Consider the following 12746-nt stretch of genomic DNA (forward strand, 5'->3'; position numbering starts at 1 on the left):
GGCTGTGGTGGTGAAGCGGGTTATGGATGAGTGGCAGGAGAGGTGGGAGAGTGGGGTGAAGGGCAGGTGGATGTTTGGTGTTCGTGAGAAAGTGTCTGTGAAGGTGGATGCAGGGAAACTGGAATGGAGGAGGAGGGAGGAAGTGATGCTGAACCGTTTGAGGATAGGGCATGTGGGGCTGAATGACAGTCTGTTTCGAGTGGGGATGCATGAGTCGAGGGACTGTGCGGTGTGTGGGGTGCCTGAGACTGTGGGACATTTTTTGCTTGCGTGTGAGAGGCATGTTGAGGAGAGAGAGTTGATGAGGGTTTGGTTGTCTGCGCTGGGAGTGGCTGAACTGAGTGGGAAGGCTTTGCTGGGAGGAGTCGGGGTGAGAGGCAGGGAGAGGAGCAGTGTGCTGCTAGATTTTGTGGGGCACGGGGCGGTGGGAGGAGTTATGAGAATGTGAGGGCTGCGTGTAAGATTGGTGGGGTAGGTGCACATCATTCTTTTGGATGGGGAAGCTCCTGCGTGGGTCCGCCCACGCATTCGATAATTTGAAGGAAGGAAGAAGAAGGTAAAAAATAAACCAATGAATAAATAAACCTCAAATAACAAATATTCACAGACTTAATGTAAAGACGATCAAACATACAGAAAAAAACACAATCAATAATTATGAATGCATAAAAAACTGCTTAATTAATAACAGCTTGAAAAAAGTGCTCAAGTGACAAAATACTATAAATCATCAAGCCTTCAAAATAAGGCTACTAACAACCCAGACAAGGCCTGTAGCTGGGCCCCAATGGAATGGAAATCCTGCAAATCAGGAGTGAAGACAGAAGATCCATATACTGTGATAAGAATGGACACATTGAAACAAATTAAATATAAAGATGACTTGTAACCTTTTTCCCAAGCTCATCATGGAATTCAACGAGCAGAACTGAAGAGGGTGCTTGTTTCAGGAGTGGGGCCACTGATTGAAAACCACCTGTCTCTTCAAGTGAGACATCGGGTGGACAGGACATGCAAAACATGTCGGTTAGAAGATTGTAACAGGTGCCCAAGATATTAAGGTTTAATTTTAGCACAAAGGTACCACCCTTCAATACAAGGATCAGAATTTTGAAGGTTACTCATTGGGAAATCAGAAACCAGTGCAGCGAACGTCAAGCTCGATAATGGAGAGAACCGAGGGACTTCGCAAGTGAGCCTGACAGTCACTATTTAAGTGGTTTGCAGGTGATGCAGCCGATGGTGCGTTATGCCCAGCCTACAAGGCATTTGTGAAATTAAGACAGGAGTTGACCAAGGAACCTACCATTACTACATGAGTTGCTAGAGGGAGAAAAGGGAGAGTCCTCTTTAACATGTGCTGACAATAAAAAGATGATCTGACCACATTATTAACTTGAAGAATACCTTTCATTTTGGGCTCCGAAAGGACACCAAGATTCTTAAATTTCGTGACAAACCTGGAGGGGAGGTCAGATACTTTAGGCAATCCAGGGCATCTAGCAGGGTCTTTTAAAAGATGGCAGGGATCCCAAAAGCATAGTCACAGTCTTAGGTGGGTTGAGTTGTAGCTTGTTGTTTCTCAACCATAGGTTGAACTTAGCTAGACAAAACAGGAAGTGTGAAAAATTATATTGGGGGCTGGACTACTTAAAAAACAAATGTAGGTTGTCAGCATATGAATGAAAGAGAATATAACATTTGTGAATATTGGCAGACAAAAAATAAACATAAATATTGCATAACAGTAGGGATAAGGAGCAACCCTCTGGAAAGTCACAAGTGACCAGAGTAAAATCTGATATGAAAGCACCAAGCTTAATGGCCTGACATCTTTTGGTCAGAAAATTATAAAACCAATACAATGTGGGTCCTGAGAGAGTAGAGAGACTGGTGAGAAAGATACAGTGATCCTCTGTATCCAAAGCAGCTGATAATTCCAGCATCACCAGAAAAGACAAATGACCCTGATCTGACTGAAGAAGTTGGATGTCCAGTAGTGAAACAAAGGCAGTTTCAGCGCCTGGACTGAATCCCGATTGCAGTAGCTCTAGAATCTTATTCTCCTTAACAAAGCTGCCCAATTGCTGGATCAGGATGAGATTGGAGAGAGAACAAACAGTAATGGTGGAACATAGTTGGGAGGGGAAGGTAGAGAAGGAGATAATTCAGGGAAGTCAGAAACTCCTGTATTTTTGTGATATTGGAGAAAATGAACACAGTCATGAGCAGAGAGAGAGGGGGGTGTAGAGCTGAATTTTAGAGGTGAGAGCACTGCCTGAAGGATCCTTTAGAGTTTGCGGGGCTGTGAGCAGAGAGAGGATGTATAGTCAGTGTAGTTAGAAGGTGTATCTTATTTTTATTTTATTTTATTTTTTACATTTGTATAGCGCACAGGCAGCCCAAGGGCATTGTGGCGCTGTTACTTGCAGAAAAACCTAGTTACATTATGCATAAGTTACAGCATTGGACACATAGGTGTAACACATATTATGCATGGAGGCGTACACAGGTCAGATATACATATGGCAGGTGTACATGAGAAACGGTAGAGAATCAAGCAAACAGGGTGGTTTTTAAGGTTTTGCGGAAGGTGGTCAGGGAAGGTTCAGCTCGCAGGGCAGTGGGGAGGGTATTCCAGTGTAGAGCCGCAAGGTAGGGGAAGCTGATACCCCCTGCTCTTGCTTTTTTCACCATGGGTACAGTGAGTAGGTTGGTATAGGGGGTCCTGGTTGGTCTTGAGGACATGGCCGGGTGGATCCTTTGTGCCAGGTAGGCTGGTGCTGCAGAGTGGATGCATTTGTGGGTGAGGGTCAAGGTTTTGAAGATGATCCTCTCTTTTATAGGTAGCCAGTGGGAGGCTCTTCTCGCAGTAGATATATGCTGTCTTTTGGAGATGCCTTGTGCTGCGCGTACCAGAGTCAGGAGCAGTGCTGAAGGTAAGGAGAGAGTCCATGTATCCATTATGGAGAGGCTGGTAGTAATCTTTGCGCAAGCAGCGAAGATAGAGATGCATGGTTGTCTTTAGCTGTCAGATGACTGAAGTGATCCAAGGCTAAGGTGGGAACAAGATGGGATGAGAGGACCAGCAGGCTAATGATGTCATAAGAGTTGGCGAGTGTAACATTACATTCTACTAATAAAGGTTCAGTGTGCAAGATGAGGAAAAAGGGCAAGGAGGGAGGACTCAATTTGGAGTAGGTAGAGGACCATTTCTTTACTTGGTTTTGGTAGTGCATGAAGTAGGGGGTGTGGTCGTGAAATGGAGACATGAATGGTGCGAGAGAGATGAGCCGATTTGGAGGACAGAGGCATTGAGTGTGGAGGAAATAATTATGAGATAAAGTGTGTTAGCACGGGTGCTTTAGAAGGTTGTGTATTCTGACCAAGAAGTGATGTAATAGGGTGGAATCTAGTCATAATTGTTGGGTCTGAGTAATGTTGGCTAGGTTGAGGTCGACCAGTAATACCATGGAGTTAACAGCTTGGACGACTTCAATTGGTTGGTCTAATTCAAAGAAGGGATGCCGAGTGGGAGATAGATGAAGATGAGGATTAGAGATGTTAGGGGAAAGAGTTGGAGAGAGATATGTTCGAAGCATGAGGGGCAAAGTCAGAGAGGACAGGACAGCTGATGGAGTGTCATTGCTGATTTTATGGCTGTCAGACACCTATAGGAAATGAGCACATAGCATCACGATGGCTTAATTTACATAAAAGCTGATTGGGCAGCTTTTGGGACATGATTCTCTTCTCAGTAAATTGCAAATTGTCATGCCCCCACACATTCGTCACCAACCCTTTTTATTTCCTGAAAAAATGACAGCACCACATCGGTTTGATACAAAACAACAAAATAGTGACAGATAAAGATTGGTCATCGACAATAAGCAGATTGATCAATGAAAACCCAAATCACTTCATGAAAAATAATCCATCAATTTGTGACAGTGGCAGGAAGATTTCATTAAAAAAACTGTTTGTTACTAAAATGAACTGATTAATGAAAAATAAGCAAATTGTGGTCTGTATTTGCAAACATGATGGAAATACGTCTTCCAGCATGCCAAATGGACATATTTTCTGGTTTTCAAAAACATTTGCAACTGACAGAAAACAGTGCTAGAAATCTGCCAGAGTCAGTAATGGGAATCCCAAGTGTTGAGGGAATACAATCTTTATCTCATGCTTTCCAATTCCTAGTGGTTGCAGAAATTTAGCAGATGCACATGTGTACATACCTTTTCTATCAGAGTCAGTCTTTGCACTGAGCAGAAAGGAAATAATCGCGGGAGGATAGTTCAGGGGCAACACGCTCGCCTTAGAACATAGAGCAACACAGGTTCGATCCCCGGTCCCTGCTTAGAAACCTCTGCGTTATAAATAACCAATTATTATACAAAGCAGGAATTGTCATTCTCCCACATCGTTTGGTTGACTTGTAATCACATACACATTAAAACGTCTCATTGTGTCATTTCGTGCCAATTGCAGCGTGATTGTGCAAATGAGAACTTGCTCTGAAATAAAATGATTATGGGTGAGATGCATTTCTAGTTCATGGTATTTAGCATAGGGTGTCTTTATGCGGTTGTCTTCATTATCGTGATTTTGAGTTTGCTAGGGTGCAGGTGATGCACATGTCGGTATTTATATTATTCGTCTTTGCAGCTGTTTGAATTCTGCATTGCTGCCAAAATATTAAAAGGGGCTACGCCGAGTGCTGCTGAAGGTTGTTTGGATGATAGAAAATAAATGATCAGGCGCTTGGTGGAGATGTTGAACGTCCAGCTGCTAGGCTGCCAAAAATGTGCTTTGGTGGAGCACTCGGGCCTTGCTCTTTCAGTACACAATAGTACTGCCTTGGTGTGTCATCAGAGTTCAGCAAAAGGGGAATTCAAAATATGTATACAAGATGTCAGTATTTAACCCTCAAACATAACAGTGCTTTCTTGAAAGCATGTATTTAAAAGTTGCATGTTTGCATTTTGTCATTCCTGTGCTGTGCCCTGCTGTGCAGTGGCGTCGACAGAAGGAACCGCTGATGTTACATAACTAAGAAAACGACCCCCTTCCACATTCTGATACCAGGATTCCCGTACATGCATGTGCCAGTATTGTATGTCACAGCCGCGCTGTGCAGAGGTCCAGGGCCAGATTATTTAAAGCTCGCCCTTGTTCAAAACAATGGAGCAAACCAATGTATCCTCAAGAATATCCTGGGGGGGGCAAGCGTTTGTCGTGGGTGCAAAACAATGCAGCGCCACACAGTTTTGAATCCTGATCCTGCGCTAGGAAATCACAAAGCTGGTATTAAGCGTATTATAATAGAACAAATAAATACATTAAAATTACTGTTTCTATAGGGAGGAATGGAACGCACAGGTTTTGCTCCAATCCGTAATACCGGCAGGGTCAACTCAGCTTTTAATCCTTCCAAGGTCGATAAATCGAGTACCACTCTGTGGGATAATGATGTCTTCTGTTATTTCAGTGCTCGGAGATCTATAGGTGTATAGCGCTATAGAAGAAATGCAAGAAATGCATTATTATTAGTAGTAGTATGAAGCGACATCCATGAAAGGCAGTTAGTAAGGACATTTATTTTCATGCAAGGCACAAAGCAGTACAAAAAACAGTCAGACTATGTGCTCCTCTGTATTCCCTAACCTGCAAATCTGGTGCTAAATACACTTGCTCTCTTTTTAGCACTACTGCAAAAGTGACGTCATCTGGCCCCAGGGGCATCTGAAGTGAAGGATGAAGGTGCAGAGCATGGCAGGGACGCCTCGCTCTGTGAAATGCAAATCCCGCCACCACCAAACGAAGTTATTCGCCCAGTTTCATAGCTGTCAAACTCTCACAGGCTTAATTCTTTAAAGTACATAATATGGATTCTGTGAGCTTTAAGTACACACCACGCACCCGTATCGTGAACATTCAATTCCCAGCAGAAAAGGGCACTTTGACATCTAAAAGGGGACTGTGGTTGTCTTTACCTCAAAATAATGTTTACATGAAAAGAGCAAAACTTTTCAAACACCTCTGGGCCTGATCATTGGACACAGTAGGGTTGAGTGTAAAGAGACCTGTTAGCCAGCTGTCTCTCCCCGAAACCCTTTTTTCACTCTGGGATACTTGATCACTGCAAGCTCTTGCTCTCTTTCGTGCGTGCCACTGTAACCCGCTCTTGCTCTCTTTCCAACTGGATCCTCCTTGATCTGTTTTATTCTAATTGTCTCAGTCTTTTATTCTGAGTGCTTTCGCTGTTTTTTCATTCTGAATTCTCCTGGTGCTCCTCATTCTCTTTTTGATCATCCTGTACTCCCTCTGACTTCCTAAATGTCTATTTCCTTTCTTGATGAATCCATGTGCTTGCAGTTCTGTTCATTTTGTCTGCCTCTTACATATATCACGTTATCGCTCCCCAGCCCAGTGCTAAGTGACCAGGAAGGGGCAAGGGTCTCCCTATTGCTGAGCCGCGGGGAAGATCACAGAGTCCATGGCTCTAATTTGTCCATGTAGACCAGTGGTCTTCAAACTTTTTTGGCTCGGGCCCCCCCTGAGCCAAGTTTAGGCAGGCCGGGCCCCCTTAAAAGTGCTGGATGGACAGTATGTAGAAATCGCTATGAACTTTTGCGTGCCGTCACCGCACCCTACTCCCAGTACAGACCCTGGGCTCTCCCCCCACCCTACTCCCACCACTATCCCAGTGCTACCGCCCATCCTGCTCCCACCACAGTCCCATAACACAAACATACACACATCCATACACATTTAAATAAAAAATAAATTGCCATAAACGTACCTTCTGCAGGGGCCTGCGCGTGGTTGCTATAATGCCCCGCTCCAGGTTGCTCTGCCTGTATGTGCGAGGAGGCGCAGGAGCACCCCCTCGCACATACATACATGCAGTGCCCAAGCAGCATTTCCAATGAGCTATGCAAGGCTGGCGAAGCAAAACACCCCCAACGTTGCATGGCTCAGTGGTCATGTGCGGCTGGGGAAATTAACTGTCAAAGGCAAACAGTGTTTCCCTTTGACAGTTCAGCTGGCCCAGGAGCACTCCCTCAGCTGGATAAAGCAGCTGAGGGAGTGCTCAGTGTTTCACTGCGCTGGCTCCTCGGCTCCTCCATAATGGGTGAGGTGGCCAGTGGGTGGATGCATTGTAGGCTGATCGTTGTTGCTGAGTGAGATAGGTCCGAAACTGTGAGAGTCCGTCTCGCATGAGAGGAATGAGAGGGGTGTGTTGATGCTGGGTTAGCAGTAAGTGAAATTTCCATTTGCGAAGTGAAATTGATGAAGTTTGCTTGTAATTCTATTTCGATGGCACAGGGATTTAATCCTCATTTCACAATTTTTGGGCAAATTTCGATTTTTGGGTGGTTTTGCTTTAAATTTGGGACATTTTTAGAAAATTGGTGACCTGAAACCGGTTGTGGCACACTGTTTGGCCAAAATATTCATGCAAACAAAACAAGTCCAAAATAAATGTGGGAGAGAAAAAGGCTGAAATTGCGAATTTCAATCTGCAGGAAAAGTGGCAAAGCAGTACGTATTTGCACATAATTTGTCACGATTTCCACAGAGGAAAATTGGACTGTTGGTCTCATACCTATTAGTTGTATTGTAGTATAGTGTATTTGGTTATTTATATAGCGCTCTTTCCCCACTTGTGTGGCCTCAATGTGCTTTTCTGGTAGGAACGCCTGCAGTGACCGTAGTCAATGTGGTTGAAAGTTCTAAGAGGTGTAGTTTAGGAGATGCGTGTGTGCTTTTTTGCCGGTGTAGGAATTAGGTGGCTGGCTAGGCTCGACTAAGCCTCCCAAAGAGAGGACCGGCATGTGGGTGGGTGCTGTTGGTGGTTGGGGATAGATTGCTATTGTATAGAGTCAATGTGTTGACAGCTATACCGGGTTCCTTTTGGATGGTAGTCGCTTTATGCTAGTGGCAGGGTGTTTCTTTCTGGATGGCTACGTGTGTTGCCAGACCGGATGTGCATAGCCATAGCAGTTTTCTACAGTGCATGGTTGCCTGGCCGTGCATGCGGCCTGTGTCCACACTAGTGGTGTGTATACATACCGTAGGATTGGAAGTTATTTGGCTGCAGGTTTCACGATATAATGGGCCTCATTACGACCCAGGCGGTAAGTTACCGCCTGGGCCGTGACTTTACCACCATGGCGTAAACTACGTTTACGCCATGGTGGTTGGCGGACTTACCGCCCCATTCCGAGGTCGGCGGGGCGGTAAGTCCCCAATCCCCATTTACCCTTCCCCATTCCCATTTTTGCCCCATAGGGCATAATGGGAGTGGGGAAGGCGTTAATTACGCCACCGTAAATTACGGTGGCGTAATTAACTCCATGGTCCCTTAGCGCCATGGATTTTAACACCTGCTAAAAGCAGGTGTTAAAAGCGCCATGGCGCTAAGGGACCTCGTAATTGGCGGTAAGGGGTCGGCGCAGCTAACGCTGGCGCTAACCCCTTACCGCCAGGGTCGTAATGAGGCCCAATAGGTCAAGAATGAGACTGCACCTAAATTTGAGATTCCTGTATAGTGGGAGAGAGGCCTAGGTTTCACACTACAATAGATTTCACAAAATAGTAGGTTGAGATGGGGCTATACCTAGAATTGGGGACCCTGTATAGTAGGAGAGAGGCCTAAATTTCACAGTGCATTTTGAGTACAGGATTACCATAGACAATATTGCTAGATTTGAGAATACTGTATATTATTTTTTTTTATTTTTTTTTTATTGTGTATATAATACTGTATATAATACTGTATAGAGGCCTAGGTTTTACAGTGCATTTCGAGTACAAGAGTATAGTGGGAGAGAGGACTAGGTTTCACAGTGCATTTCGAGTACAGGATTACCAGAGACAACACATCTAGATTTGAGAATCCTGTATAGTGGGAGAGAGGCCTATGTTTCACAGTGCATTTCGAGTTCAAGAATATAGTGGGAGAGAGGCCTAGGTTTCACAGTGCATTTCAAGCACAAGAGTATAGTGGGAGAGATGCCTAGGTTTCACAGTGCATTTCGAGTACAGGAATACCAGAGATGACACACCTAGATTTGAGAATATTGTATAGTGGGAGAGAGGCCTAGGTTTCATAGTGCATTTTGAGTACAGGATTAGCAGAGACAACACACCTAGATGTGAGAATCCTGTATAGTGGGAGAGAGGCTTGAGTTTCACAATGCAGTTTACGTACGGGAGGGAAACACAGCTAGGGAAAGCAGTAGTCCTGTCTAGATGTGACGCGAGGCAATATGAACCATTTGAGATACATGTGGCAATGTCCAACATTCACAATCCTGTCTGGTTGTTAAGACGGTTTGTTTTGACATCCTGGCCTGAATGAATTTGAGAGTAAGTAGATTGACCCGGCTTCCAGAGTGTAGTGATCGCTGTACTCGTCAACCAAGCCACACCTACCTGGGTAGTTGCTGTTGGTTGACGGCTGGCCATTTGGCTTCCCCTGCTGACACCTGCAGACACACCTTGGAGCCGCCAATGTAGGAGCCGCCCTCTGCCTCTGGGCTCTTATCCGCAGAGGGCTGCCCGGGGGAGGCTGGGAGAAGGACCTGTGGGCCAATCAGGGGACGGGTTGGGAGGCAGGAGGAGGGTCAGGAAAGGGAAACAGGGGTGCCGGGACAAGTGAGGAGTGCGGGCAGGGCCATGGGCTTCCCAAATAGGGGCAGCAGTAACAGACAAAGGCCCAGGAGGGTCTTTTTCAACACACCAGGTCTCCTGCAGCTACAATCTTAAAGGATCCGAGCAGAGCATAACGCGGTGGATACACCGTTTAGGGCTGGTGCAAGATAACCAATCAGGGGTCGGGAGCAGGCTGGGAGGCGGGAGGAGGGGCAGGAAAGGGAAACAGGGGTGCCGGGACAAGTGAGGAGTTCGGGCAGGGCCATGGGCTTCCAAAATGGGGGCAGCAGTAACATACAAAGGCCAAGGAGGGTCTTTTTCAACACTCCAGCTCAGTTGTAGCTCCGATGTTAAAGCAGCCGGAGTTGTTAAAAGCCTCTTCAGGATGATTGTCACGCCCCTAAATTTACCACCAGGATTCCGGCCAATTTATAACAAGCCCCATTGTTTAACCCTGCAGAAATCACAGTGAAATGAACTACACTGCAAGGAAATAAGCGAGAGTTGAGCCATGGTAACATCAAACGAAGAAACAACAACAAACTACAAATGCATGACCCAGGGACGTCATTTCACCAAAATGCCATGGGTAGCGGAAGTGACATCACACAACCCTTGATCTGGAAGTGATGTCATTTGACCCCACCCTAAAGTGACATCATAGGAAGCGATGGCACATGACCTTTCACCTCTCAACAAAACAGGAAGTGGCATCACATAGCATTGTTTTTAAGTACACTACGAAAAATATGATCACTATAAAGTGATATACATTTCATACAAGAATGGATCACAATAAGTATCGTTAATATCAGTGCGCATAGGCCCATATAACCAAATCACTGTGAATGCAAGCAAACGTCCAAGGCCAACCGATAATGATGTGTTACTATATAGTGCTCCATAAAGAAAAAATATACATACAATATCATCCAACCTGTGTTGGTACTCATTTATCAACCTCAGCAGTATGAAAGGATGAGTTGACCTTGCTGGGAGTCAAACCTGCAACCTGCAGATCAGACACACATTGCAGCAGCCATCGCTCAACCCACTGAGCTATCTTACCGGCTATAGCTATCAGGAAACCAGCCACTCCAGAAACAAAGAGCTACATACTGCTGGCCACAGCACATGAGCCTAAATAAAAAAAAAACGTTTAGGGGTAGCAAGGGAGACCACAGGGGTAGCAATGGAGACCTCATGGGTCGCAGCTGCGACCCCTGGTGACCCCTAAATGTCGTCCACGGCATGACCTAGAACCCATTTTCTTTAAAACCTGGCTGGATTTCCTTCCTTGATATTTTTTTCTTGGTGCTTTCACACGGGACTGTGGTTGTTGGTTGCTCCTTCCTATGGTTTGCGTCTAGTTAACTGTTAGACTTGCAGTTGCAATACGTCAGAACCATAAACAATGTAAGCTGATGTTGCCTTGAATTTTAGTATGATATATTTCATGACTTCCGTCTCCTTATTCATCTCAAAATAAAGCTAATGTTAGGCCATAATAGAGTTTGAGTTCAATGGTGCATGACTGAAAGCTATGTATCAATTAGAGTGCTGCGAAATGATGCCTTCCACCCGCTGTCTTCTAACTAATGCTCCGTGATTGTTTGTTTCAGGGATGTCTGCCGCCAGGATGAGGAATGCGACTATTACTTTAGCATCGACGCAGATGTTGTGCTCACCAATCCACAGACTTTAAAAATACTAATAGAACAAAACAGGTGTGTATATCCCATTGGGTAACGGCAACTACATCAATACACCCTCACAAGAAATTACAACAAATACAAATGGGTTTTACACACTTAAGAGCATTATGTGAATTGCCTCTATGTGGCAGAATAGTGTTATGGTGAACACAACAAGATCAGGATGTGGAGAGGCCCCAACATTTCTCAATACCCTGAATTGTCACTTTTCTTTCACTCTGCTTGTAGCCAGTCCAAGGCCTTTCAAAATATATGCTGTATTATTTTGAATTTGTACTATTAGGTAGAACGTAAGCACTACCTATAAGTCAACACTATTGCATTGGGGTACGGATCGGAGGGAGATGGTATGTAAGGTGACACATGCAGCTGTTTGGTGTTTTTTGGTTATTTGCGACTCATTGAATGCCCTTGGCCATGCTTAGCCTATAAGCATTCCCACACACTAGATGACCATCCCTGCCCAAAACCCATCACCCTGGAATGTCTTTGCACTAACTCTATCAAGCAATAGTATCAAGCGTTGTGCTGTAAAGGCTATGCCAGTGTATTTCCAAGCATTCCTCTGAGAGTGAATCGCAAATTTGCTACTGCAAAGTGTCATATTCTTTATTTTATTATCATACAGCCATGTCTGGCTATTTATTAAAGGGGGAAACAAGGGAAAACATAAAAAGCATGTGTCATTGCTCCCATGTGTATATAAGCATTTCATTACCTCAGTTTTTGTTTTAAAAAAGCACATGTATAATTTCTCTCGTTTGATTATCAGCATTTCCTTACCACAATTTGGGGTCCCAATCCTCTAATGAAAACAATCAATTACCAAGGCTAAACATGCATTGTCTCCTGCAAGATCTCAACTTCCAGGCAGCAACCTTAATAAATAATCTGTCCAATGCGCTCCATAATTTGCTCCCACAGTTTGGTCAAGTGGTAAATAAGAGACATGTTATTTCCTCCCACATATTCACACCACAAGGAGTTTTCAGGACAATATCTACTGGCGGATTCTCCAGAGGCTACTGAAGCTCTTTACCTGCTCTTCATCAATGCACTACATTCTCAATTTCCCCCGTGTCGCAAAGCCTACAGATGCGCTCAGATCTGTTGATATTTAGTCTCAGCCCAAGGGTATCCAGTTTTTCCATGAGGTTAAATGTGATCCTCATGTACTCCTAACATGTCTTAAATAAGTGTGCCTTCAAATATTTGCCTTATAAGCAACATGTATCCTTGCATCTGTTCCTTGCACTGAAGTCCTAAAGAAAACAAGCAATGGCAAAGCCAACCCTGTCCACAGGTATTAGACAAGCATATTCCAGGCCTTGCAATCGTATTCCCAGGTACTTAGACCATCGTCCA

General features: G+C 44.7%; 1 protein-coding gene across 2 annotated transcripts in view; it reads left to right on the forward strand.

Annotated features, from left to right (window-relative positions):
• PLOD2 (procollagen-lysine,2-oxoglutarate 5-dioxygenase 2) overlaps positions 1 to 12746 on the forward strand; it is a 517076-nt gene that overhangs the window by 388357 nt on the left and 115973 nt on the right. For both annotated transcript variants that reach the window (XM_069618251.1, XM_069618250.1), the window contains exon 11: positions 11289 to 11393. In XM_069618251.1, coding sequence (XP_069474352.1) covers positions 11289 to 11393 — 105 coding nt within the window. The remainder of the gene's footprint in view (positions 1 to 11288; positions 11394 to 12746) is intronic.

This window comes from Ambystoma mexicanum, chromosome 10 (assembly GCF_040938575.1).
Source record: "Ambystoma mexicanum isolate Mex_15411 chromosome 10, UKY_AmexF1_1, whole genome shotgun sequence".
NCBI lineage: Eukaryota > Metazoa > Chordata > Amphibia > Caudata > Ambystomatidae > Ambystoma > Ambystoma mexicanum.